This window comes from Lynx canadensis, chromosome C1 (assembly GCF_007474595.2).
Source record: "Lynx canadensis isolate LIC74 chromosome C1, mLynCan4.pri.v2, whole genome shotgun sequence".
NCBI classification, from domain to species: Eukaryota; Metazoa; Chordata; class Mammalia; order Carnivora; family Felidae; genus Lynx; species Lynx canadensis.
In genome coordinates this window covers 186,964,817-186,992,047 of record NC_044310.1, presented here as the reverse complement: position 1 = coordinate 186,992,047, position 27,231 = coordinate 186,964,817, and the positions used below count along the sequence as shown (strand labels likewise).

General features: G+C 40.1%; 1 protein-coding gene across 6 annotated transcripts; it reads right to left on the bottom strand.

The window, feature by feature from the left end:
- Positions 1-951: 951 nt before the first annotated feature.
- CASP8 (caspase 8) lies at positions 952-26,721 on the bottom strand. 6 transcript variants are annotated; one of them, XM_030325758.1, is made up of 10 exons: positions 26,617-26,721; positions 24,975-25,094; positions 15,967-16,305; positions 11,183-11,288; positions 10,233-10,371; positions 10,080-10,124; positions 9,619-9,683; positions 7,764-7,905; positions 3,720-4,221; positions 2,103-2,588 (listed from the first exon to the last, which is right to left on the bottom strand). In XM_030325758.1, exons 3-10 carry the CDS (start codon positions 16,269-16,271, stop codon positions 2,453-2,455), a joined length of 1,440 nt encoding a protein of 479 aa, XP_030181618.1. In that variant the 5' UTR covers positions 16,272-16,305; positions 24,975-25,094; positions 26,617-26,721; the 3' UTR covers positions 2,103-2,452. The 6 variants fall into 6 exon arrangements, with proteins under 6 accessions (XP_030181617.1, XP_030181622.1, XP_030181618.1 ...); XM_030325760.1 differs by lacking the exons at positions 24,975-25,094; positions 26,617-26,721 and adding exons at positions 21,693-21,751; positions 24,135-24,249; XM_030325757.2 differs by lacking the exons at positions 24,975-25,094; positions 26,617-26,721 and adding an exon at positions 24,135-24,249 and having other exon boundaries at positions 952-2,588.
- Between the last annotated feature and the right edge of the window lie 510 nt (positions 26,722-27,231).

Below are 27,231 nucleotides of genomic sequence, written 5' to 3'. Positions count from 1 at the left end.
GGTTGTAGGGTAATTCTATTTTTAATTTTTTGAGGAACCTCCACACTATTTTCCAGAGCAGCTGCACCAGTTTGCATTCCCACCAGGAGTGCAAGAGGGCTCCCATTTCTTCACATCCTCGCCAACATCTGTTGTTTCTGAGTTGTTAATTTTAGCCACTCAGACCCAAAATCTATAAAGAACTTACCAAAGTCAACACCTGAAAAACAAAGAATCCAGTGAAGAAATGAGCAGAAGGCATAAATAGACACTTTTCCAAAGAAAACATCCAGATGGCCAACAGACACGTGAAAAGATGGGCAATAAATTTTTAAAATTTACAACTGTATGAGCCGACACTGGGGAACTAAAGTAAAACATATCTATGATCCAAACATTTTCCACCTGTGAGAGGTCAATGACAAAAAACAAACACAAAATGAACAAAACAATCTCCAACCAACAGTAAGTTAAAATTCTATTTTATAATGTTAAAAATATTATTGAAAAGAAATACTATTCAAAAAACATTCTTTAAAGAAACAGTTTTTTTTTAAGTTTATAAAGATTTAGAATTAACACATAAAGAGCAAATGCAAATACATGAAAGGGATACAATATTGTTAGAACAAAAGCAAATCAATTGGTAAAAAAGCTTTTAACATAAGAAATTACATCTTCAAATTTATATTTAAAAAAACTTACAGGGGCGCCAGGGTGGCTCAGTCGGTTAAGCGTCCGACTTCAGCTCAGGTCATGATCTCAAGGTCCGTGAGTTCGAGCCCTGCATCAGGTTCTGTGCTGTCAGTTCAGAGCCTGAAGCCTGCTAGGGATTCTATGTCTCCCTCTCTCTCTTCCCCTCCCCCATTCACTCTCTGTTTCTATCAAAAAATGAATAAACGTTAAAAAAATTTTTTAAAAACTTATAAATTAGTGTAGAGGATGGCTTGGAAAGGGAGAGACTGGAAGTACAAAAAATAAAACTCATGCCATTAACATCAGTTCCTTCAAAAGTGAGGTTAATTGTACTTAAAATAATAAGAACAAGGAAAATCATTCCTCAGTTTTGTATAATCTAAATCTAGACAGAGTCATGGTGTCTGAAATCAGGGTTTCCTCATAACTCAGGAGAGGAGGCTCACATGTTTCTGAGATTGCCCAGCACACATGCCAGAAGAGCTCAGGTTGGATGTGGGAGCATTACACATGAGGTAGGTTTTTGTTCGTTTGTTTGTTTTCTTAGCTGGGTCAGATCACAAAATCTCCCTCAGTGACCTTTGAGAGGAGGTCACTGGCATCCCCCTGCATACTGTTAAACAACAGAAATTCAACTGAGTAAATTTAAAGATCAAATTGAATTAGGTCACTCTCCTAAGGGGAATGGAAAGAGTTAATCAGGATTATTTCACCAGTGCTAACCAGGTGATTCCATGTTGATTGACTAAAGATTATATTCCTGGGGAATTGCATTTTGGTTAGGTATTAAGTCTTAACTTGCTGACATGGAGTTTAGCACAAGGGACTCCATTTGGGGCCTACTGTCTCCTTTTTAACAACACCTTTTATAGTTGTACCTCACATTCTGCCCCATAGAATCACACCCAGTTAGCAGGAATGTAAGCCTAACAAATTCTCATAGGAACCAAGAATGAGGAATTAGTTCTTTCACGGAAAGGAGGAGAATTATGGTTTTCTTGACATCCTCTCCCAATACTTGAACAACATTCACTTAATTCTGAGTCCTCAAGTGGGAAATTGCTTTCTCCACTTCCAGTCTTCTTATGCCTTATGAAATCTCTGCACCACCATTAACTCTGTGTCCCAGGTTAAAGCTTTGGAATAACATCCTTTTTATTTTATTTTATTTTTTATTTATTTAATGCTTAACAATTTGAAGGGAATCAAATGACTCTAGGTTGAGAGGCACCTGGGTAGCTCTGCTGGCTAAGCGCCCAACTTTGGCCCACGTCATCACCTCACAGTTCATGAGTTCAAGCCCTGGGTGGGGCTCTGGGCTGACAGCTCAGAGCCTGGAGCCTGCTTCAGATTCTGTGTGTGTGTCTTTCTCTCTGCCCAACCCCACCCCCACACTCATGCTCTGTGTCTCTCACAAACATTTAGAAAAATGATTCTAGGTTGAAAGCAGATGAGAGATGTACAAAGAACATTCTGCCACTGCTTTTGAACTTTATGATGTTACATTTCATTTATACTTATTGTATTTTTTATCTACTGTAAGTTTTTTAGGAACTTTTTAATTGAATCAAAAATAAAATTAAAACCATGCCTGTGGCTATCAATCTCCAATAGTTATTATTGCAAAGCCAGAGGTTTAGGCTTGAATTTGCATAGGAATTAAGTTTTCCTGACTTCCATTCTCTCCCCTTCCTGCCATCCAAAAGAAAAAAAATAAGCTGATAGCAGCATTTTACTAACAAATAAATTAAGCATAGTGTTATGCAACTAAACAGCATCAATTAAGAGGGAAGAAGAGTTTTTTCCTCAGTGTGAAAGTAGGTTGTGGCATTTGTTTCCCCATGTTTTTCTTGTCATCCTTATTGCTCACTTCAAAGTTCACCTCAGTAAGGATGGTGAGGATATCTTCGCCCCTGAAAAACAACAACATTGTGACCATCTGTGGGGAAACAACACTGGCAAACCCTTCTCATCTGCTGTACTCAGGGACAGTTCTTTCCCTCAAAACATCAGGCATTGGAAATCATAAGTTGCTAAACTAATTTGTATCAAAGATTTCCAGGTAAAGGAGTTGCTTCAGAGCTTAATAACTTATCTTTGGTTTACTCAAGATCTCTACTGACCATCAGAAACCTCGGTGTCAACATCAGATTTGAGTTCTTTCCCTCCTGATCTGTTTGTACCTTACTCTTCTATGTACTATGTCACTTGCCACCATAATTGCTTCAGTGCCCCCCAAACATCCTCTGCCTCAGATCAACATTGCTTCTGTGATCATCTAATGATCACTTTGGGGCAAGGGAAAACCCAATGTCTCCTACAGTTGCTCCACCCCTTTCTCACCAGCCTCTCTTCTCAGGTCAGCTGGGCAACCTGCTCATTCGTAGTCAAGGTTACAAAAGAAAAACATGGTGTTGATGTTATGATTCACTCCTTTGTCTACCATGGGAAATTCCCACTCTTCATACACTTAAAGCATGGTGAGATATAGAGCTAGAAGATTTCTTGCTATTCACCCATTACATGTGCATTTGTGTGAACTGTGACTACAAAACCATCATTTAGGGTATAATAAATGAAGGACGAATATTTTCCCACATTTTGTGGCTTCAAATTAGGCCAAATTAGTGGGAATATAAAGGGTTTCTACTCTTTGGTACTTATCTCCCACAACACACCAAGAGGGTTTAAGGTTGGTTAGCTATTATACAACTTTGACAGAGTTGGAGGATGTTAAAAATTGAAATGGGTTATTGTACCTTCTTGGAAGACTCCCAAAACCAGTTAAGTTGGCTCAGTCATGTTCTACCTAAAAACAAAGCTGAGCTGACTTTACCATCATTCCCTGCTCTATGATACCCTATCATTTCAGATGCTAAATAAAAGAAACTCTGCAGTAAGTACCTCAGTTTTTTTCCATCTGTGAGCTGAAGATATTAACACTTGCCCCCTCTCCCATTTTGCAACTAACCTGGAAAGTACAACTATGTAATCCATAGCTAGAAATTTAGAAATGAATGAAAGGCAGAGCAAGCAAAAATTACCTAGGACATCTTTCTCTTAGGCTCTGGCAAAGTGACTGGATATACCAGGTCCCCTCCGTAGGGTTTCGGTAGGAAACACAGTTGTTCACAGTGGCCATCCCCAGCAGAAAATCAGCCTCATCTGGGATATATCTCTTCTGAAATGATGAGTCCATTTCTAAGTAGTCTTCCTTCTGTTCGGAGTCAGTCTCAACAGCTATACCTCTCTGGTAGTTATCCCCTTGACAAGCCTGAATAAAAAAGATTTTGGGCTTGCCTGCAAGGGAAGGGCACTTTGAACCAGTGAAGTAAGAAGTCAGCTCATAGATGGGGGCTTCCTGCCCATCAGAGCCATAAATAATGCCTTTGTCTCCATGGGAGAGGATACAGCAGATGAAGCAATCTTTGTTATTATGGTCCATTCTTTGGTAGGATTTCAGAACTTCACAGATTGTCTTTGCTGTAGAGTCTTTGAAATTCACAATCTCAAAATGAAGCTCACTAAAGGTCTTACTCAAAGCTTCTGAAAAGTGAAATAAGAAAAGTCATATTACACCACAGTAATTCCCAGACCACAGCCCAATAGAGAGAACATTGATCAGATAAAGAATGTGAAACAGAACTGAAGAGCAAGGCCATTTATATCACCTGGCTGAATTCCATAGTTTTCTAATATTTATTGCCCTTAGCAGAAAACATTTCTAGTCCTGAGGCAAATGAGAAAGGGGAGAGTGCTATTGTTGGCCTTTTGTCTTTTCTCAACTAGGCTATAAGATGGGTAAGCTATTATATAGGCTTACTACCAAACCAATCTAAATAATAATTGTATTACTTACATAGAACAAAAAGCAAAAACATTTTTAAAATTTTTAAATTTATTTTACTTTTTAAAATGTTTATTTTTTTGAGAGAGAGAAAGAGAATTTAAGCAGGGCTCAATTCCATGACTTTGGGATCATAACCTGAGCCAAAATCAAGAGTCAGATGCTCAACCAATTGAGCCACACAGGAGCACCCCAAAACACTTTTTAATAAAAGATCCATATTTATTTTATCTCAAGCACTCTCAAAAATTGTTTACCAAAATGCAAGATATGAACCTTTCAAAAGTCAAGTAGAACTGAAAGTCCTATTACAAAAAAGCTATCCCTTTTCTACTTCTCCCTTTTACCCAATCATGTTCCACGAATGCAACCACTTTCAACTTTTAACTACTTTTTTTTTTTGGTATTAGCCTCCATCTTGTAACGAATTTGGGCACTTTGTTATTTACTATTTTATAAATTTTAGCCTTATGTAACTTATGTATTGAGTTCCTATTATGGAAGATGAGCATTTTTTTAAGTTTATTTATTTTAAGAGAGAGAGAGAGAGTGCATGCACATGCAGAGAAGGGGCAGAGAAAGAGGGAGAGAGAATCCCAAGCAGGTTCTGCACTGTCAGTGCTCAAACTCACTAACCATGAGATCATGACTGAAGCCAAAATCGAGTCCAGACACTCAACCAACTGAGCCAGCCAGGCACCCCACAGGATGAGCGTATGAACTCTTATTCAGTTGTTTACAACTTTTAAAATTTTTGATGTTTATTTATTATTTTGACAGAGAGAGAGAGAGTAGTGGGGAAGGGGCAGAGAGAGGGAGACACAGAATCCGAAGCAGGCTCTGAGGGTCAGCACAGAACCTGACATGGGGCTCGAACCCATGGACTGCAGACCACAATATCAGGACCTGAGCTGAAGTCAGACACTTAACTGACTGAGCCACCCAGGTGCCCCAGTTGTTTACAACTTTTAGTTGAATCAATAGTAAGATGAAAATATACCTTAATTATGCTTCTTTTCTTATTAAGTTTTTTCTTTCCTGGAATTAGTAATCGCATTATTTTTTCATTGCTTTGTTTTCTATATGCATAACATTATTTTTCCCCCTAGTGCTCTAAGATCTAGTAAAAGTCTCTCAACGTTTTCAGGCTGCTTGATTCTTTTTTTAAAACTAAAAATTATATATATTTAAGGTGTACAGCATGAAGTTATTACCACAGTCAAGCTGATAACATATCTCCTCACATACTTAATTACTGTGAGTGTGTGTGTGATGAGTTCACCTGAAATACTAGTATTCAATACAGTCTTATTAACTATAGTCATTATGTCATACATTAGATCTCTAGACTTTTTCACCCTAGAGATCTGCAAATTTACACCTACCCTTTGACCAAAAACCCAGAAATACAATCAAATATTATTTTAATAAAAGTGTTTTAACAGAAAATTAATGAAAATCAAAGGCCTGTTTCTCCAATACCAAGGTATATGATGATGAGTGATACAGTCAGTGGACTTCAGCTCTGTGGCTTTTGAAATCTTAGAATGGATTTGCTTGAATAAACAACTGTTAACAGAGACCATTAGCAGAATCTTGATGATTAAAATCAACCTACATTAATTTTCCAAACTTTATTCAGTTAAAAAAATATATATCATTACCTGACATTATGACTCATAATGTCAACCAATTGAGCCACACTAAGGGCCCTGCTAAGGGCATTTTCAAAAATACAGTTGTTGGGTTGGATTATCTCTATTATCACTTTTAGTAGTAACCATTTCTATTTTCACATGCTGCCAATTATTTTTTCATTTAACCTATAAGTTCTCAATCTTATCCTAAATAGGCTGAGCAAAAGAATTTCTGGCTAGTTTAATATTTGAAAAGACCATTTCTATTAAAGACTGACAATTTCATCTACGCTTATAGCCCAACTTTAATAAATGCAACTTCTAAAAATATTTTTAATTTTTTTTTAATGTTTATTTTTGAGAAAGAGCACGAGCAGGGGAGGAGCAGAGAGAGAGGGAGACACAGACTCTGAAGCAGGCTCCAGGCTCTGAGCTGTCAGCATAGAGCCCGATGCAGGCTCAAAGTCATGAACTATAAGATCATGACCTGAGCCAAAGTCAGACGCTTAACCAACTGAGCCACCCAGGTGCCCCTAAAATTTTTTTTAAGTTTATTATTTTGAGAGAGACAGAGACAGGTAACAGTTAACAGCTAACTAGACTGATAACCTTCAGGGTTTCCTTTGCTTCCCACCAAAGAAAGTAGGGAACAGGCTAATGAAACAATGTAGCTGATGAGTCTTTGAAGGTTAATAAATCGAAGCAATTATGTCTAGAAAGGCAATTCATGCACAGGCTCCTTGAGACAAAAATATAGAGCCAGCAAGATCATGAGCATTTGCTGCTTACACCTAAATCACTAACTAGAAACAGTTTTTGAAATATCAAGCTAAAAGAGACAGCATGAATAGGGGAGTGGCAGAGAGAGAGGGAGAGAGAAAGAGAATCCCAAGCAGGCTCTGCACTGTCATGCACAGCCTGATGCGGGGCTCAAACCCACAAAACTGCGAGATCACAACCTGACCGGAAACCAAAAGTTGGACGCTTGACCAAATGAACCACCCAGATGCCCCTATAAATGCAACTCCTATATATGGTCTTGATCCCAAAGCAATGTTTACACCTAATAATTAATACATTCTACAGAAGCAGTATTAGTTTAGTTGAATTAAAAGCAAAGCTTGTTGTTGCTTTTTATTATTAGTCTTTTATTAAGACTCAATATTTTACCCTAGATACATTACTTTGATTAAAAATTAATTTAAAAAAACAAAAGCAGGGTCACCTGGGTGGCTTAGTCAGTTGAACATCCAACTTCGGCTCAGGTCATGATCTCATGGTTTGTCAGTTCGAGCCCCACATCGGGCTCTCTCGGCTGTCAGCACAGAGCCTGCTTCAGATCCTCTGTACTCCCCTCTCTCCCCTGCTCATGCTCTCTCTCTCTCTCTCAAAAATAAATAAACACTTCAAAAAATGAAATTAAGAAATTAAAAACCAAACGCAGAAAACTAACGAATACATAAGAATGTTCTTCACTTCCACCAGGAAATATATCTATTTTTTTTTCTGAAACATGTGGCCCTGTTGGTACAATTTTGTTCTTTCCTTTTGATAAAAACATAGGTATTAGAAATATTTCACTTCTTTTCAGGGTCCTACTGTACCTGCATCGAAGTTTGTTCCATTCCTATCCTTAATGTTCTGAAGTTTGGGCACATCCTTCCGTGCTCTGCTAAAATCATAATTGTTAAAGATCAAACAATATCCGCGAGGTTTGCTTTTCATTCGGTAAACTTTGTCCGATGTCTGGAAAACAAAAATCCAACCCAGGAGCTGACTCTGTGGGTCAAACACTTGAGATGTGAATAGATGACTCCCTAGTAAGAAGCCAGTCTGTCCCCTTAGCCAAACTGGGACCCAAGTGTACTTACAATGTCCCTACCCCAACTTGACATTGTTTCTCTGGTGAACTGGTTTCCACCTGTTCTCTGGACACATGATTCCCCAGACTTCTGCCCCACAGTTAGTGTGTAAAATCAGTGTCCCAGTACTTGGGCCTCCTGAGCACTTTGCACATATATGAATATGGTTTTCATCAGAGCATATTTTCATTATTTGTTTTAGTTTACGCTCAAGGTGGCTAACATCTGCACCAGGAACTAGAATTTATTAAATTTTTTAATGTGAAATTTATTGTCAAATTGGTTTCCATACAACACCCAGTGCTCATCCCAACAGGTGCCTTCCTCAATGCGCATCACCCACTTTCTCCTCCCTCCCACCCTAGAATTTATTAATTTGTGAAAACTCTGTCAGGAGTTGATGAATGAATGAACATCCTAATGCTGTCTTTGGGTTGCCTGTCTGTCACCTTGTGATTCCCTTGGCTAGCCATTCAACTCATCTATGTTTCTGGGCTAACAGTTGAGGGTCTGCCCTTCTGTGGTTCCTGGATTTTGAAAGCCGATGACTTAGTTTGGCTCTCAGGACCACAGCAATTGGAGGAGAGAGATGCACTAGTCAGGCAGGTCTTGGCTATGCTGCAGGTTACAGGATCCAGATTCTAGTACCTGACAGCATCAGTCAGAGATGGCCCTGTGTTCTGACTCTCCCAGGGCTGTCTCAGTGCTGAGATATTCAGCACGTATTGGGAAATCTATGCAGCTCCTCGAGGTAGAGAAAAGGGCTCCACACTAAGGGCTCAAGTTCCTGGCTCTACTACTGAATAACCTTAAGACTTTGTGCAAGTTACCAGAGCTCTCTTGCACTTAGTACGTTTAGCAGTTCAATAGGGACCACACTTACTTTGCTATTTGCAAAGTGCCACATGACTTTGGTTACTCTTTGATTTTCAGACTTAGATCTGGTAATCTGCTCAGGAGCCCACTTTTAACTGGTCTCTCTCAGCTTACTTTCAAGTCTCCCACTAGACTGATAACCTTCAGGGTTTCCTTTGCTTCCCGCCAAAGAGAGTAGGAAACAGGCTAATGAAACAGAATGTAGCTGGTGAGTCTTTGAAGGTTAATAAATCGAAGAAATTATGTCTAGAAAGGCAACTCATGCACCGGCTCCTTGAGACAAAAATATAGAGCCGGCAAGATCATGAGCATTTGCTGCTTACACCTAAATCACTAACTAGAAACAGTTTTTGAAATATCAAGCTAAAAGAAAAGCTTGCTTTTCCCAGTCCTTCTAGACTTTTCCCCCCAAAGCTTTCTCCCACTCAGGCTGAGGCAGCTGCTGAAAGAATTGCATAGGAGGCTTCTCACTTACTCTGCCCACCAACTATTCCAATGCCTTTGTCTTTGGTTTTGAAATAAGATGTCAACACTTGTTAACATTAAAACTTAAAAAATAACATTTTAAAATTTGTCCTTTTGTGAAAATTTTCTATAGTTCTCAAAATTTCCCACAAGTGTCTGCCCCTTAGTAGTTTATCTAAGAAGCTTAAAAGCTAAGGAATATAAGAACTAGAATCTACAATGTGAAGAGAAAAAAGGAACCGGGATTTCTCCATACCTGTGACTCACTGTCCTGTTCTTCTAGAGAGTCCGATAATGCCATCATTGCCAGGGATTCCTCCCCTACAAGCAACGGAGAATGAGACATGGCAGGGACGATACTTTGGTAAAGAAACACAAAGCACCCAGGACATCATAAGGTCCCCTTTAAAATGAAAATTCACAGACTGCCTTGAATGCAATATCCTTGCAGTCCACAGAATAAGTAAAAATCTTTTTACTGACTAACTCTTCATCTATTTCGAACTTGCCACACTGGGGCTGCAAGGTGTATGTCTTTTGACAACTTTTTTATGTTTTTCAATGTGTAGAGGTGACAAGCAGGCACTGAGCCTACTTCTTGATACTAGGAGAGCAAGACCATTAAGATGTAGATGTGGTAGAAAGGTGTGGAGAGGAGGCAATAGGGGTGTCAGATAGTAAATTAAGTAAGTCTTAAAACCGTATTTCCAATATTACCATTTGACAATTCATCTGGACTTCTTTGAAGGCTCATTCTTCCCTCTGAATTAAAAAATAAACACATATTTGATTAGAAACAATCATGACATAGAGGGACTTGCCAATTTAAGAATACATTTTGCTAATTCACAGCTGTCAAGTTATTTCTACCTCTGCTTAATTCTTCATAATCAGTGATTTTCTTCAGCAGGCTCTTGTTGATTTGGTCACAGATTCTTTTCAGAGTGTCCAAATTTCTTTCCCCTAGGATGACCCTCTTTTCCATCTCTATGAAAATATCAAGCAAGTTCTAAAAGGAAAAGAAATGAAGTTGGAAGACTGGATTGATACATACTGGCTTTTAGATTAGATTTTCTTTTTTTAATTCCATTCTCTCCAAACAAAGAGCCCACCCTAGCTTCCCAAGCTGACCCTCCTGAGAGGACATCCTGCCTGGTCTTATAAAACCCACATAGCACTAGAAAAGCAATTCTGTGTTTTCTGGATCAGTCAGACAGAAGTGAGAAGATAGAGAAATGACATCAGATGGCATCCAGGCCCTAGGCCCTAGGCCCCAAGCCCTATGCTGAAACTACCTGTGGGCACCTTCGTGTGAAGTTTGTGAAACAGCCTGAGATGCATGGCTAAGACACAGTACCCTGGTCTCCATGGTGACAGCCCTGGGGACTGTCTCTCTCCCAACACTGCCTCTGGTACCTGATTCACCTCCAGTCCCGCGTTCACACACATGCACGCATGCATACACACGCATAGAGTTCCAGATCCCAGTTGATTTCAGAGACTACACAAGTGGGAAGGTGTCTCCAGCTCACCACTGTCTTTCCTGGCTCTGTAAGGTCCCACACCAGGCTGTACCTCCACAATCTTCCTCTGTAGCTCCTGACTCTGTCATGCTCCTGATAATTAATGTGAGAAGCATTTCCCAGTATACAAAGGAATTCTATCTACAACACTGCTACCTGACAACTTTTTTCTTCTCCCCCAGTTGAAAAGTGAGAGTCCAAGTTGTTTTTACTAGACTAGCCCTCTCTCCAGTCTCAGCAGTTCTCACTGGCTGACTCAACCTCAGGACCAAATCTTGGTGAACCACCGGGTCTTACCATATCATCATCCACTTTACATCTGGAGATCTCCTGGCTCAAAAGAAACTTAAACGACCTCAATTCCAATTTGTTTACATCTTCTGAAATCTGAAAAAGCATGACCCTGTGGTGGGAAATGGAGACACTTTAGAAATGGTTTCTTAGGGTCAGTAAGTTAAGCATTCAGTTCTTGATTTTGGCTCAGGTCATGATCTCACGGTTCGTAAGTTCAAGCCCCATATGGGGGTCTGCACTGACAGCACAGAGCCTGCTTGGGATTCTCTCTCTTCTCTCTCTGCCTCTTCTCGGCTTGTGCATGGGCTCTTTAAATACATACATACATACATATATACACAAACAAACAGACATCAAAGAAATGTTTTCATAAATAATTTCCAATTTGATAAAAGGAGTCACAGTGGAGACTTGATTCTGTTCACTTCCCCTTAAAACAAAGATAGCTAATGACATAATTTATGAGTGGAGTTCTTGCAAAGAGGCTGCTGTGATGGCACAGAAGGCTATTGACTCATGCCCAACTATTCTCCCCTTAACATAATTTAAAGTTCCACTAATTTTGTCATTCAGTTCATTTCAGTTAAGTGAAGTGTGTTTTTCCTTGGTCCCTCACTATAAAATCAAGAGTTTGTTTCAGTAGAAAAAAGTTTTTACTTAGGAAATTATGCTTTTCAAAATGCAAACTGGATGGGGTGCCTGGGTGGCTGTCGGTTAAGCAGCTGACTTCAGCTCAGGTCATGATCTCGCGGTCCATGAGTTTGAGCCCCGCGTCAGGCTCTGTGCTGACAGCTCAGAACCTGGAGCCTGTTTCAGATTCTGTGTCTCCCTCTCTCTGACCCTCCCCCATTCATGCTCTGTCTCTCTCTGTCTCAAAAATAAATAAACGTTAAAAAAAATTTTTTTTTTTAAATGCAAACTGGATCGTCACTTCCTTAATTAAAACTTGCCAGTGCTCTCCCATACAAAGGGCAAACACATGGTTCTGGAATACGGACCTTTATGAAGCCCAGCCTACCCTTCAGCTTCTCAGGCCACTCCTCACCACCCACCCTCATCTCCTCTTTAAACACACCTGGCTGCCCTGCTCCTCACCCCTTATGCTGTGCTCCCCACACCCACATTCCCTTGTCCATCTGCAGACAGCCAACCACTCATCCACTAACAGCTCAGGGACCACCTGAGTGTCTTCAGAGCTGCATTCAACCCACTGTGCCTTTGCCACAGCAGAAGGTTTACACACAATGTTATAATTGTTTATGAAGCTCTCTGAGTCCCCTGAGAGCAGAGTCCATGTCCTTTTTGTTTCCATAAGCCCAGTGAGTCATGAGGTACAGTAAGTGCAGAGGCCCCAGACTACTGAGGTATTGGAAGCTTGGTTCCACCATCTCAGAGCTGTGTGACTATAGACATGTTATGTACTTTTTCCCTCACCTATAAACTTGTAGATAATTCTATATACCACTGGGATATATTGAGAATGACATGAATATATTTATCTGAAGTGCTTAAACCAATCTTTGGCAACATACTAAGTATTCAATACACAATAGGCATTATTATTTCTTTTTTTTTAACTTTTTTTTTTAACATTTATTCATTTTTGAGAGACCAAGTGTGAATGGGGGAGGGGCAGAGAGAGAGAGAGACACACACACACACACACACAGAATCTTAAGCAGTTTTCAAGCTCTGAGCTGTCAGCACAGAGCCTGACTTGGGGCTTGAACTCATGTATGGTGAGATCATGGCCTGAGCTGAAGTTGGACGCTCAAATGATTGAGGCACCCAGACACCCTTATTGTTTCTTTTTTCTTTTTTTAAGTTTATTTATTTTGGAAGAGAGTGAGAGAGAGAGAGAGAGAGAGAGCCAGGGAGGGGCAAAGAAAGAGGGAGAGAGAGAAAATCCCAACAAGTCTCTGTGCTGTCAGGGCGGAGCCCATTGCAGGGCTCCACACCACCAACAGTGAGATCAGGACCCAAGCTGAAATCAAGAGTCAAAGGCTCAACCAACTGAGTCACCCAGGTGCCCCAGGCATTATTATTTCTTAATCCATGATAGGTTCTCAGGATATGTTTATTGAACGAACAAAGGAATGTTTAATAATTCAGAAAACCTTTCACTATTATGGTGTAAAGGAAAATAACGTTAACACAAAAACATGCTAACTTCAAATCAGAAAATGAAAATTCTAGGGCGCCTGGGTGGCTCAGTCGGTTAGCGTCCGACTTCGGCTCAGGTCGTGATCTCACAGTCCGTGAGTTCGAGCCCCGCGTCAGGCTCTGTGCTGACAGCTCAGAGCCTGGAGCCTGTTTCAGATTCTGTGTCTCCCTCTCTCTGACCCTCCCCCGTTCATGCTCTGTCTCTCTCTGTCTCAAAAATAAATAAAGGTTAAAAAAATTTAAAAAAAAAAAGAAAATGAAAATTCTGAAAATAAATTTAGTGTGGAACTGGAAGTTACTCAGTATTATCATCTGCTTCATCCTCCCTCTCATGGATTCTACCCTAGAAGTATTTCTCCAAAGCTTTCTAAGTTTGGCTGAGATTAGGTCCAATCAAAAGCTACTGTCCCTTTTAACTTTATTACAAAGTATTTTCCCTTTTACTTTCCTCATTACTAAAACTTACTAGCTTCCATCACCATCTAGAAACAAATCTGGGTAGTTCATAAGATACTTATTTTATAGGTAGCAATTATAATTTGAAAATAAAAATGTCTAGGGCTTTCTTATAAGTGGAAAGTGGCCACACTAGCATACTTTTTATTTCCTGGCTAACATCCAACAATGATTAACTGTAGAACTTGTGCTGACCTTTTGTTCCCAAGCTAACATGTTAAAGAGTTTAACAGATAGATCCTCCCTTGTAGGGACTCTTAGCCCTCCAACAGAGAGTTACAGCTCATTGTGTGGCATTGATAATATGCTTCAACTTTGCTTACGTGGCAGAAGGAGTGCAACTTTCAGAAGACCAAGATGGTGGGCCTAAGATGAGACTCTCCAGCTTTCCTCATTCTAGGGTTGTTGTTTTTAGAACTAATTTGTGCCTTAATGGAAAAAATTGTTATAGAGATGTCACAATTCCATTAAGCCAAAGTTATCCAGTATTAAATAATGTCCTCCCCCAATGCTTCTCCTAAATTCATGCCCATCCTGGATGTGGGAATGCAACTTTATTTGGAAAAAGGGTCTTTGCTGATGTAATCTTGTTAAGATGAGGTCACACTAAATTAGGGTATGCCCTAACCCAATGACTGGTGTCTTTACAAGAAGAGGGAAATTCCAACAAACAGGCACAGAGAGGAGACAGAGCTTAGAGTGATTCATCTAAAAGACAAGGAACACCAAGGATTGCCTGCCAGTGCCAGAAGCTAGGGGAGAAAGAAACATAAAACAGATTCTCCCTAGAGCTCTGAAAGGATCCAAGCCTGTTGACACCTTGACTTCAAACTCTTAACCCCCAGAACTATGAGTGTATAAATGTCTCTACTGCACTAAGGCACTCAGTCTGTGGTAGTTTGTTACAGCATCCCTAGGAAACTCGTATACCCAGAATATCTCTCTTTCAAAATGCTCAAGCTTCGAGTAGAGAAACATATGATAAGGAACATGCCAGAATCTCAGATCTCTGAGATTAAGGACCAGGGTGTTCATAAATAGACAGGCCAGTAGAAGATAGTGGCTTTCAGCCCTGGCTGTGAGGACTTACTGTCACACATGTCATTGTTAATGACAAGAAAGAACAGACTGAGAAATGGGCCACAGCCAAGGCTTGAGTAGAAGTTTCCAGAAGGAAAGCTAAAAAGAACTTTACAGAGGGGATATTGAAATAGAGAAGTTGGTAATGTGTTTCTATTTTAAAAGTCTGTTACCAACTCATCAAGAGGTAACAGAACATGGCTTGTTATCAGCCCTGGGTACCCACTCTCCCACAGGTGGGGAAAGGCCTAGCTGTGAGGCGTTTGGCAGGACAGACGACCAAAGTCTCCACTGTTCTCCTGGCAGAAGCTAAGCACACAGGGGCCAGACAGTCTTCGTGGGGTCCAGCCTGACCTGTCCAGAATGGCAGCATACACCCCTCATTGGAGAACTTTGTGATACAAGTCTTTCAGTGTGGAATAAAAGCCTAACACCCCACTGAGAATATCCATAGTCATCCACAAGCAGGCAGGAGGGGGATTTCATGTAAGAAGTAGTGACGCTTTATCCAATAATAGGCAAAATAAGCACATGCTATGGACAGAGGCAGAGCAGAGGCAACAAAAGAGGAGACAGAACAGAGAGAGACAACATTCAGAAGATGTCTGTTTTAAAATTTTTTTTTTTCAACGTTTATTTATTTTTGGGACAGAGAGAGACAGAGCATGAATGGGGGAGGGGCAGAGAGAGAGGGAGACACAGAATCGGAAACAGGCTCCAGGCTCTGAGCCATCAGCCCAGAGCCTGACGCGGGGCTCGAACTCACGGACCGCGAGATCGTGACCTGGCTGAAGTCGGACGCTTAACCGACTGCGCCACCCAGGCGCCCCAGAAGATGTCTGTTTTAATTTCAGCATACCTATAGGTAATATTTCACTTTGGAAACAAAAGTGTTTTTATTTTATGGTTTAACTTTTTTTCCTGAATTATATATAGGGTCTCTAAATGTCTTAATCTGACCCTGGTGGGACATCTTCAAGGAACTTCCAAAGTCATACCACACAGACACCTGCCATCAGCCCTGCCCACAAAGATATGTCCACTGCACCCACACCTCCCAGTGTCTGAATTGTGAAGGTTCTCCCCACCTGTAGGGAGGGATCTGGGCTCTGCCTGGTATCTGAAGCTCCTGCTCCATCGCTTCCTTGCTGGTGTTCAGGTAGTTGAACAGCAGGTCCAGTCTATTAATTCGGAAAAGCAGCTCCTTCAAGAAGGACAGGTTGCTTTCCTCCAACATTCTCTTTTCCTGGAGTCTCTGGAATAACATCAAGGCATCTTTGATGGGTTCTTGTTTCTTTTGTGGGATGTAGTCCAGGCTCAGGAATTTGAGGGAGGCCAGCTCGTCACTGCCCAGCTGTTCCCCAATATTATACAGACATTTACTGAAATCCATGTTGGTCAAGTGTCAGGAGAATGTTAATTGTAGCCTAGGACAAAATACAATAGTACATTCAGATGAGGAATAAAACTTCATCAAAACTATTATTTCTACCACACATCAGATATTCTACTGTGGACAGAAGGCAAAAAACAAAAAAGCAAAAAACAAAACACAGGGACAAGTTTCTGTTCTCAAGTAGCTCACTACTTTGTAAAGTAGATATACAAATTAGCCAACCGTCAGAGAGTTGTGACCAGGGTACAGTAGGAATACAGAGGAAAGAGGCCCAACTCAGCCCAGGGGAAGGGCTTCCTAAAGGGAAGACACTTTCAGGAAGGAGGTAAGAAAGGACAATTCTTGGCAAGAAGTAATTTATGCGAAAGATGGAGGCAAGGATGTTCAAGTCAATTCAGGCTGGCACAAGGAGCTCAATAAAGTAAAGCATGAAGTATTTGGGGGTGGGGGTGGTGGGAAAAGGGATGAAGCTGTGAACAGGGACTGTTACAAAGGGCCTCACACTGTGGGGCAACGTCTCAGGCTTTGTCCTAGAGGTGACAGGGAACTAAGAAAAGACTGTAATGTCATCCAGTCTGGGACTGACAATAAAAGTGTGGAGAATAGATGGGAAGAGCTGCTACCAGAGAAGTGATGAGGTCTGACTGAAATAATAGTGCTAGGAAGACATGATGTATTGTTGCGCCCCAAAGACCTCAGGACCAGCAGCCACAGCTGATCAAGAATCCATGACTGGAAATGAACCAAGTCGGCTCTGTCAGCCTTTCAATTCAGTTTCTAAATCAGTGGTTTTTGTATGTGTGAAAATTGAAAACACGGTAAATTATAACATGCTCAGAGTTATGATAATTCACACACCACACACACACAGAAATATTTATATAAAAATTAGAATCAGGTTGCATATCTAGGTGTATACATCTATTTTCCCCCACTTAATATTTAGAATAAACATTTACCCCAACTATTAAATATTCTTTTTTTTTATGTTTATTTATTTATTTTTTGACAGAGAGAGAGCACAAGCAGGGGACAGGGCACAGAGAGAGGGAGATACGGAATCCAAGGCAGGCTCCAGGCTCTGAGCTGTCAATGCAGAGCTGGATGCAGGGCCCATACCCATGAACCGTGAGATCTTGAGCTGAGCCAAAGTCAGATGCTTAACAAACTGAGTCACCCAGGTGCCCCTAAATATTCTTCTTGGGCATATTTTTATTTATTTCTTGATCTCTTGCATGCAGATATATCGAAATTTATTTTATTTTATTTTATTTTATTTTATTTTCAATATATGAAATTTATTGTCAAATTGGCTTCCATATAACACCCAATGCTCATCCCAAAAGGTGCCCTCCTCAATACCCATCACCCACCCTCCCCTCCCTCCCACCCCCCATCAACCCTCAGTTTGTTCTCAGTTTTTAAGAGTCTCTTATGCTTTGGCTGTCTCCCACTCTAACCTCTTTTTTTTTTCCTTCCCCTCCCCCATGGGTTTCTGTTAAGTTTCTCAGGATCCACCTAAGAGTGAAAACATATGGTATCTGTCTTTCTCTGTATGGCTTATTTCACTTGGCATCACACTCTCCAGTTCCATCCATGTTGCTACAAAGGGCCATATTTCATTCTTTCTCATTGCCATGTAGTACTCCATTGTGTATATAAACCATAATCTCTTTATCCATTTATCAGTTGATGGACATTTAGGCTCTTTCCATCATTTGGCTATTGTTGAGAGTGCTGCTATAAACATTGGGGTACAAGTGCCCCTATGCATCAGTACTCCTGTATCCCTTGGGTAAATTCCTAGCAGTGCTATTGCTGGGTCATAGGGTAGGTCTATTTTTAATTTTCTGAGGAACCTCCACACTGCTTTCCAGAGCGGCTGCACCAATTTGCATTCCCACCAACAGTGCAAGAGGGTTCCCGTTTCTCCACATCCTCTCCAGCACCTATAGTCTTCTGATTTGTTCATTTTGGCCACTCTGACTGGCGTGAGGTGATATCTGAGTGTGGTTTTGATTTGTATTTCCCTGATGAGGAGCGACGTTGAGCATCTTTTCATGTGCCTGTTGGCCATCCAGATGTCTCGAAATTTATTTTAAGAATTTTCAATTTCTTTACTCTTAAAAATAATATTGTATTGAGAAGCTTTTTTATATATCCTGTGCATAATTCTGATTACCTCACTCTTAGAATTGGAATTATGGGGCAAAACCTTTTTTCTCCCTTTTAACCTAGAGCTTACATTATTGTTTATAACTTTTTTTTAATGTTAATTTTTGAGAGAGAGACAGGGCATGAGTGGGGGAGGGGCAGAGAGGGGGGGAGACACAGAATCCTTAGTAGGCTTCAGGTTCAGAGCTGTCAGCACAGAGCCCCACGCGGGGCTCAAACCCACAAACTGTGAGATCATGACCTGAGCTGAAGTCAGACGCTCAACGGACTGAGCCACTCAGGCGCCCCAGGGCTTACATCCTTGTTTAGACAAGTTTTCTTGATTCAGGAAACTAGAAATCTCTTAGGAAGATACACTTTGCACTGGATTCACAAAGGCTCCAGAGCCTCCATCTTTCACAAAAGCAATCAATTATCATGAAAATTATTTTATTTAGAAAAGATATCTTAAATATATACCCACCATCTAACAGCATATGTTCGAAATGCAGCAGAGGCACCTGAGTGGCTCGGTCGGTTGGGTGTCCAACTTCAGCTCGGGTCATGATCTCAGGGTTCATGGGTTCGAGCCTCGTGTTGAGCTCTGTGCTGACAGCTTGGAGCCTGGAGCCTGCTTTGGATTCTGTGTCTCCCTCTCTCTGCCCCTCCCTGCTCACTTTCTGTGTGTGTGTCTCTCCTCTCTCAAAAAATAAAACATTAAAAAAAAATTTTTTTTTAATGCAGCAAACTTCACTGGATATATAAGGGAACAAACTAGCAAGCTCATTCCTTAAACCACACTCCATAGAAACACACGTGTGCTAAACAGGATATGTGCATGGAGTGTCACCACCACACAATGTGTAACCCTGAACAACTGGAAACACCCCAAATGTCCATCAATAAAGAAATGTCTAAATAAAACAAGGTATGGTCATACTACAGAATATTATGCAGCAGTTAAGAAAATGTACTCCATCTTCTGAAATAAAAACGATAGCTATCCAAGATGTGTTATTATGACAGTACAAAAAAAAAAAAAAAAACAGAAAAAGAAATTGCAATATTTAAAAAAAAAATCATACATCAGGGCACCTGGGCGGCTCAGTCGGTTAAGCAGACAACTCTGGATTTCGGCTCAGGTCATGATCTCACAGTTCAGAGTATGGAGCCGTTTTGGGATTCTCTATCTCCCTCTTTCTCTCTGCCTCTCTCTGGTGCTTGTGCTAGCCCTCTCTCTCTCTCTCCCTCTCTCTCAAAATAAATAAATAAACATTTAAAAATGTTTAAAAATCATACATCCACTTTTTAAAAAATACTCAAAACAATACTATTACACTTTCAGTGGTTACAGATACACATACAAAAGCGGAAAAGAAAAAGGTAAGGAGGTTCTGGGAAGAGACATACCAAATTCAAAAGTTTCTTCTGGGAAATGAAGGAGAAAACTAGGACTTGGGGGTGAAGACGTGAGGAAGGAGAATTGCCCTTTTCCTGTAATATGTTATGAAGAATGTATGCAGATAGTGTCTGTGAAAATGAAACTACTGTAAAAACACTTGGGTGTGTTCTTGGGTTTAAGGTACTGTAAGAGAGTAAGTGAAGGAGGAGCAGGAAACGAGGCTGTCTGGGATGCCAAGGGCAGATTAACCAGGAAAGGAGACCAGGGAGAGGAGCGGCACTACCACATGTGTGTTCTTGAAAGAAAAGACGTATTAGAAGAACTTGAACGTTAAAAAAAGAGCTTTAAGAGAACTCAGAGACCTTATTTGCCCCCAAAGGAGAAGGAAACTTCCACACACACCCTTCTTAGAAAATAAAAAGTCTAATAGACTAAGTAGAAGACTGGAATATCCAGGTGGTACAAATGACAAACTGTAACAGTATTTCCTCCCAGTAGCAAATGCACGTCCTTTCAAACACGTATCACAGTCGGTTAAGCGTCCGACTTCAGCCAGGTCACGATCTCGCGGTCCGTGAGTTCGAGCCCCGCGTCGGGCTCTGGGCTGATGGCTCAGAGCCTGGAGCCTGTTTCCGATTCTGTGTCTCCCTCTCTCTCTGCCCCTCCCCCATTCATGCTCTGTCTCTCTCTGTCCCAAAATAAATAAACGTTGAAAAAAAAAATTAAAAAAAAAAAAAACAAACACGTATCAAATAGTCACGAAGATTGTCCACAAAGAAAATCTTAATGTGAGATTTCCAAAGAGCAGAAATAGTGCAGTCCATATTCTTTTTTTAGAAGTTAGCAATGAAATTAGAAATTAATGTGTTAATTAGAAGTTAACAATGAAAAATGGCCAAGCCAAACATACTACAGAAAGGGCTATCCACGTTTAGGTGTCTTTTTCAACACATGGTGTTAAAACAACTGGGCAGACTTCTAGAACAAACAAATGGACCATAACTGAACTCCTTACATTAAAATAAGCTGCAGATGGACCAGAGATTCAAACCCAAAAATTAAAATACTCAGGAAAGAAATACAGGACAATTTTTTAAAATAATCATGCCGTGGTGAAGAACCTTTTTAAGTACAACAGAAAACCTGGAAACCAACAAATAAAGGTTGATAAATGTCCTTAAATAATAACCAAAATATCCTGTAACAATAAGCCAAGCAAAACTTAAAAATTAATAAATCTTGCACTTAGGGAAAAAAGTAGAAAAAGGACCTATTTTCTTAAAATAAGGCTCCCGTAAGTCCATTTTTTTTGAAAAAGAGATAAAAGAGATAAAGAGATCCAATCCAATGCATAAACAGGTAAGCACACAGTTCATAAGCATCATAAGCACAGAGTTCAGAGAAAAGTAAGTACCAGTGGCTTTATTTTTTTAAACCAATGGCTTTCAAACATTTGAAAACGTATTCAACCTCATTCACCAAGAAAAAAAAAAAAAAAGCAAGTTGAAATTACAAAAGACCATTTTTCAACTGCCAAATTGGTGAGGTACAAAACTTGCAATACACAGTGTTGCGAGATGGTAGAAATAAAAACAGGTAGGTAGGTAATTTGGTCATATCGGTAAAAATATAAAATGACTTCACAATTTAACTTCTAGGAGTTTTTCCTACATTAGCTTAAACGCCATGTACTTAAAAATATGTACAAAGCTATTCATGTCTGTACTGCTTGAAAGAACAAAAGGGCAGAAACAACTGTTTATCAATATCAGAAGCTCAATGAAACTCTACTCAGATATTTTTAAAGAATGGGAAGATCTATACAATGTATTATCAAGTGGTGCATGGATTTGTGTACTCACAGATCTTTGAATAGAATACACAAGCAGCTGCTTCAGCGGTTTGCCTCAGAGGAGACGAACTAGACGCCCAGGGGTGGAGTGGACGACGAAGCCAGGGGGTAGGCAGAAAATAAGGCTTACGGTTTGGATTTTACTAGGTGCATGTATTACTTATTCTACAAGAACTTATATTTAAATTAAAATCACCTCTTAAAGACTCATTTTCATTCATAAGTTGGAAAGGATCTAAACTAGGTCCAGCCCTGTTTAGCACCATTAGCTCCAATGTCCTTAAAAATTTTATCAGTTCTAACCACTGTTAAAATCTCATTTTACACAGTCAAATGAACCAAAGAATCAAATGAAAGCAGAATCTCTTTTCTTCCCTCTACAAATTTTTTGATAACAATGCTCATTATATTCATTTTAGAAAATACAGAAAAGATAAAAAAGAAAATAAAAATTGTCTATAATTCACCATCCAAAGACAATAATATTTTAATATCGAAATAATCGATATTTTATCTAATATTTTACTATCTTTCCTACCAAATATTTTACGTATTTATATTTTCCCTTGTATTTTATCATACCATATTTCTGAGGTATAAGTGGATATTTCCAATGGTAATATTGTAAGTACATCTTGATATCTTCATTTTTTCTTCTACTGCACGGATTTTAAAATTTGTCAAGTACCTAATCATATGATTGGGCCATAATTTATATAACAGTCTCTGCTTACATATAGAATAAGATCTTAAAATGTCTGTCTCCATATACAACTCTGATTATTTTCTTACAATAATTTCCTAGAAGTACTAACTACTGAAGCCTTCTTAAGGCGTCTGTTACATATTTAATAGCATTTTCTGACAGTATATAAATAATAATAATCATACAATACAAGGCCAGGATGACCTGAGGTTGATTATAATATGATTGGCCCTTGGCTCCTGTCCTCTGTAGCTGCCTCATCGCATTCATTTTCTTATCTTTGCAATAATTAGACAATGCTTTCTAAATGATTTTTGCATCACATCAAAATGGAGAGTTCATTGGAAAAATGCTGGAGAGGCTTCTTTTCTGGCCAAGGTTTTACAGGACACACTATGGCATAATATTCAGTCTTTGTTTAGGTCATACATCTCTCTAGTCATAGTGCCTGGAAAAGAATCAGCTGCAACAGAATTTTACACTACTGGCCAAGAAGCCACCTCTAGACACTGAGATCGGTAGATACAGGGACTGGGGGATGGTCCTTGTTTTATGGGACCTAGGTTTACCACATAAGATCAGGAGCTAGAAACTTTGTTACAGTAATATTTTTAAAAGAACTTTTATCATTGTATTTTTCTGATCTTAAAATAGTAAAAGTCACACTTACCCCTTAGAGAAAGTACCGAAAAGTATAAAAAGAAAAAGAAAAATTACTTAGAAACTCACCATTTAGATAACTCTTTGGTTACATTTGGTTTCCTTCCAACTATATTCACGTGTGTGTGTGTGTGTGTGTGTGTATAAATGCATATATGTAATGTATTTATATACATACATGAAATACATAAATTTGAATATTTTCATGAATAATATATATAAGCCAGAAGAAAGGAATGGCCTTCAGGAAGTTTTCTTTTACTTTTGATTATATAATATCTGTTAAATAATAAATCCACGTAAGTATATTTGTATTATACAACATATAAGTATCTTTAATATTTTCAATGATAAATTTATGTCCCAGAGTATTTGATATAAATGTTTATTATGATATACAGGCGCTTATAACATATGCATATAAACATAAAAATATTTTTTGACTCATTGTACTACAAGCCTCTGAAGAAATTGGTATTATCATCTTCATGTTACTATTGTAAAAAAATAAAAAGTTTAGAAAGAAGCTAGTAAGAGAGGTGGAAAGCTCAGATTTGAACATCTCACTTGAGGGCTTCAATGACAAGCCGTGCAAAGATTTAGATTTTATTCTACTTGCAGATGGAAGCCAGTGAAGGAATGTAACCACAAAAGGCATGTAATCATAATATGTTTAAAGATTAAAATAATAAAAAAAAATTTAAGGCAAAAAAAACCTCCCAAAACACAAAACCAGGAATTCTTAATAAATCCACTTTGGCACAGAACGGATCAGAACCTTATAAATCAAACCGGTATGTGCTAGAACCTGGACTTAGATGGTGTGATCTCATTCCAGGGTCCCAACCCTACCACTGTTTATGTCACAATTTGATTAAGGATGAGGTTCCCTGTATAGTTATACCTGGATCATTCCAGAAAAACCGAACCTAAGCTGGAGGGGGCCTTGAGATCTAGAATCTGTAGAGCCCTCACCGTGGGTCTCAAAAGGACTGCTTGCTAATTCTTGCGGTTTCCCCACCCTCTGCAGCCTAGAAAACTCCAGAATCAAAGGCCCTTTCTCCTTGCAGGCCCAACCAACCTTACCAAAGAAGCGAATCCTGGGACCCTCACAGTGGCAGCAGCTTCTTCACAGACCCCTGTTTCCTGATGTTTCTAAAGAAAGAACTGAGGAAGAACGAGGCACAGCTCGCTCTACTTCCTGTTTTGAAATATCTGAGTCACATAGGCTTACTGAGGCCGACTCGCCTCCGAGTAGCACCTCCTCCCAGAGCTCAAAAGAGTCCTAGAGGAACATGGGACAGGGGGCTGGGTGGGGAACCTGGCCCCCTGAGCTTTGACTCTGCGAGATTTTGGATGGGTCATTTTGCCTTTGGGACCTCATTACCACCTTCCAAAATGAGAAAGTTTGGACTGAATGATAACTACGAACCCTTTCTTTCCATATTTCAGGAATTCACAGATTTTTCGGGGTTCATTATGAAGATTTTAATGTTTTCACTCAATAAATATCAGTTGAGCACTTCTGAGAGATCTGATAACTGCAAAGCCCTCATCATGGCTCTGAGAGGGTCTGCTAACCCCCACAGCTAACTCTCCTGGTTTCCCATCTACACAGAATACAAAGATCACCTTCATGGGTCAGGAGGCCACCAGACCCCACCCTCAGTAGCCTAGAAAACTCTAGAATCAAAGGCCCTTCACCTGAAAGGCCCAGATGACCTTACCAAAGAGAAGAATTCTGGGGTCCTTACCATAGTCTGGGCCCTGGAGATATAACTGAACAAAACACAACATTAGCCCAGCCTTTTTGCTGTGAGTCAGTTGAAATGTTTTTTGAGGTTAAAAGAAGAAAAAAAATCAAACATTTCCCTTCCTTTTTCTTTCCCCAAATAGAATATAAGCTTTCAGAAGGCAGAGACTCACCTTAGGGCTGAGCGGATTACACAAAGTATCTGAAAGTTCCTTCTCACCTGTAGAGGGCTAGGTACAGTTGCCGTGGTAATATCGATGCCCTTCACTACCATTTGATTCTGCCCATAAAGTCTGAGTGAGAACATAAGAACAGAGGGAAATCCTATTAGTAGCTCAATCATAGCCTAGGAGGTATTCCCTGATTCTTGATGCTTTCTGAGCATCCACCCCAGCATTTGTTCCACTGTTTTGTGACCAGTCCCTGTGCTAGGCTGTGAGCTTCAGAAGGGCAGGAACCATATCTCTCATGCCTGTGTTCCCAGAACCTGCCACAGGAGTAGCAATATCTATAACCTACAAATATTTCCTGCAAATCAAGGAGAAGAAGAAACCCCATAAAGGGACAATGGCTATGAACATGGAGTTCCTTGACAGGGATGCTTAAACAGCCAAAGTGTACAAGGTGATGCTCAAAAGTTTTAATGACCCGAGAAATGCAAAATAAAGCAACATGATACCCACTTTGTACCTATCAGATATTGGCCAAGGTTTGCCGGTTGGATCAGCCCGAGGATTGGTGGGCAATTTATGTAGTCCTTCTATAGGACTGTGAACACTATCCATCATGTAATAGTATGTAGGAGTTAGAAAGTGGGACCTGGCAAAACCTAGAATTTCAAGTGCCAGAGTGCTTGCTTTTTATTTTATTATTTTTTTAATTTTTTTAATTAAAAATATTTTTTTAACATTTATTCATTTTTGAGAGACAGAGTGCGAGCGGGGGAGGGAAAGAGAGAGAGGGAGATACAGAATCTGAAGCAGGCTCCAGGCTCTGAGCTGTCAGCAAAGAGCCTGATGCAGGGCTTGAACCCACAAACTGTGAGATCATTACCTAAGCTGAAGTCGGATGCTTAACCGACTAAGCCACCCAGGTGCCCCAGAGTGCTTGCTCTTTAAAAAAAGAAACAGAACGAGCAAAATACAATTTAAATAATACTAATACTTAGTAATAATTGCTAATACTTCCTGGGAATTTAGTAGTACCAGTCACTGTTGTAAGTAGTTAACTTGTATTATTTCCTTGAATCCTCATGAGGTAGTATGAATCCCATTTAATGATGAGGAAACTTATGTACTAGTTCCAGTTCATAGTTAAGAAATTGGGTATATACACAAAACAATGATATGTTTTGCAAAGATACAGATCAAGTCAGGGATATTATCAAAAGATTTAGAGCAGCCTTTGGGAGGCAGTAGGGAGGGTAGGAAGTGGGGTGGGAGAGGAATGGGAAGAGAGTACCTAGAACAGGGCAGGGGAGAATCTGACAATTAACTCAACCCTCTGCCCAAATAGAAAAGAAAACAAATTAAGTAGGTAAAAAAATGAATCTCCAAACTGACCCAGCAGGAAAGAGACACTGTGTCTGTATTCAAGGCCGGGGGAGGGGGGGAGAGACACTAAGAACAGAAATGTAGCAGAGGAATTGGAGATCCTTCAGGAATGAAAAGTAGCAAGGCCACAGGCTATGGTTCAGAGGGAAACCCTGCTCAGAGGTCTGGGGCCCTGGCAGCACCCTGAGGTGTGCCCACTCTGCCCCCTGAGTGAGTCCCGGAAACATGGTATTCAGAAGCCACCTCTGTACCAGCCACTCACCTGCTCCACCCTGTCCCAGCGACATCGCAGTCACCAAGTGCCGATGCCAAGACCCCTGAACTGCCTAATTTCATACAAATTCCTAAGGCTTTTCCACACAACCAGAGAAAATTCCCATGAAACAGGGTGGGGATGAGGGGGGGTGGGGATGGAAACACCTCCAGGAAGAAGTTTTCTTTTACTTTCGATAACTCCACTTTCTGCCTCCCCAGGGGATTCACTTCCTGTTCTCGCCATTCAGAACTTATTAGCAAATTCAGCAAGGCTTGAAAAAAATCACAAGGGACAAGAGCAGCATCTGGTATTCGGCAAGCCAAAAAGAAAATTCCTCAACAGAAAGAATTAGAAAATAAACTTGATTCCTAAAGCAAGAGGACAGAGATGACTCACTCTAAGAAGAAGTGTTTCTTAAAGGAACAGATGCCCCATTTCCAGCCATTCAGAAGAGGGACGGAGACAATGTGTCACCATTTGAACTAACTGGTTAGTGAGGGGGGCGGGCAGAATATGCCACCCCAAAATATACCACTTTGCATATGGATTATTTTTAATTAGACTTTCTTAAGAAATAATCAATGCAAGAAAGACTCTTTGACCCTCCTTTTCCCCCTGAAA

What these genes read in the sequence shown, in the direction of transcription:
- CASP8 (XM_030325758.1), bottom strand. Translation starts at nt 16,271, where the DNA reads ATGGATTTCAGTAAATGTCTGTATAATATTGGGGAACAGCTGGGCAGT. An exon ending in TTATGAAGAATTAAGCAGAG is followed by an intron (nt 10,125 to 10,232) that starts GTAGAAATAACT and finishes TTTTTAATTCAG; the next exon opens with AGGGAAGAATGAGCCTTCAA. An exon ending in CTAAGAGAAAGATGTCCTAG is followed by an intron (nt 2,589 to 3,719) that starts GTAATTTTTGCT and finishes GTTGTTTTTCAG; the next exon opens with GGGCGAAGATATCCTCACCA.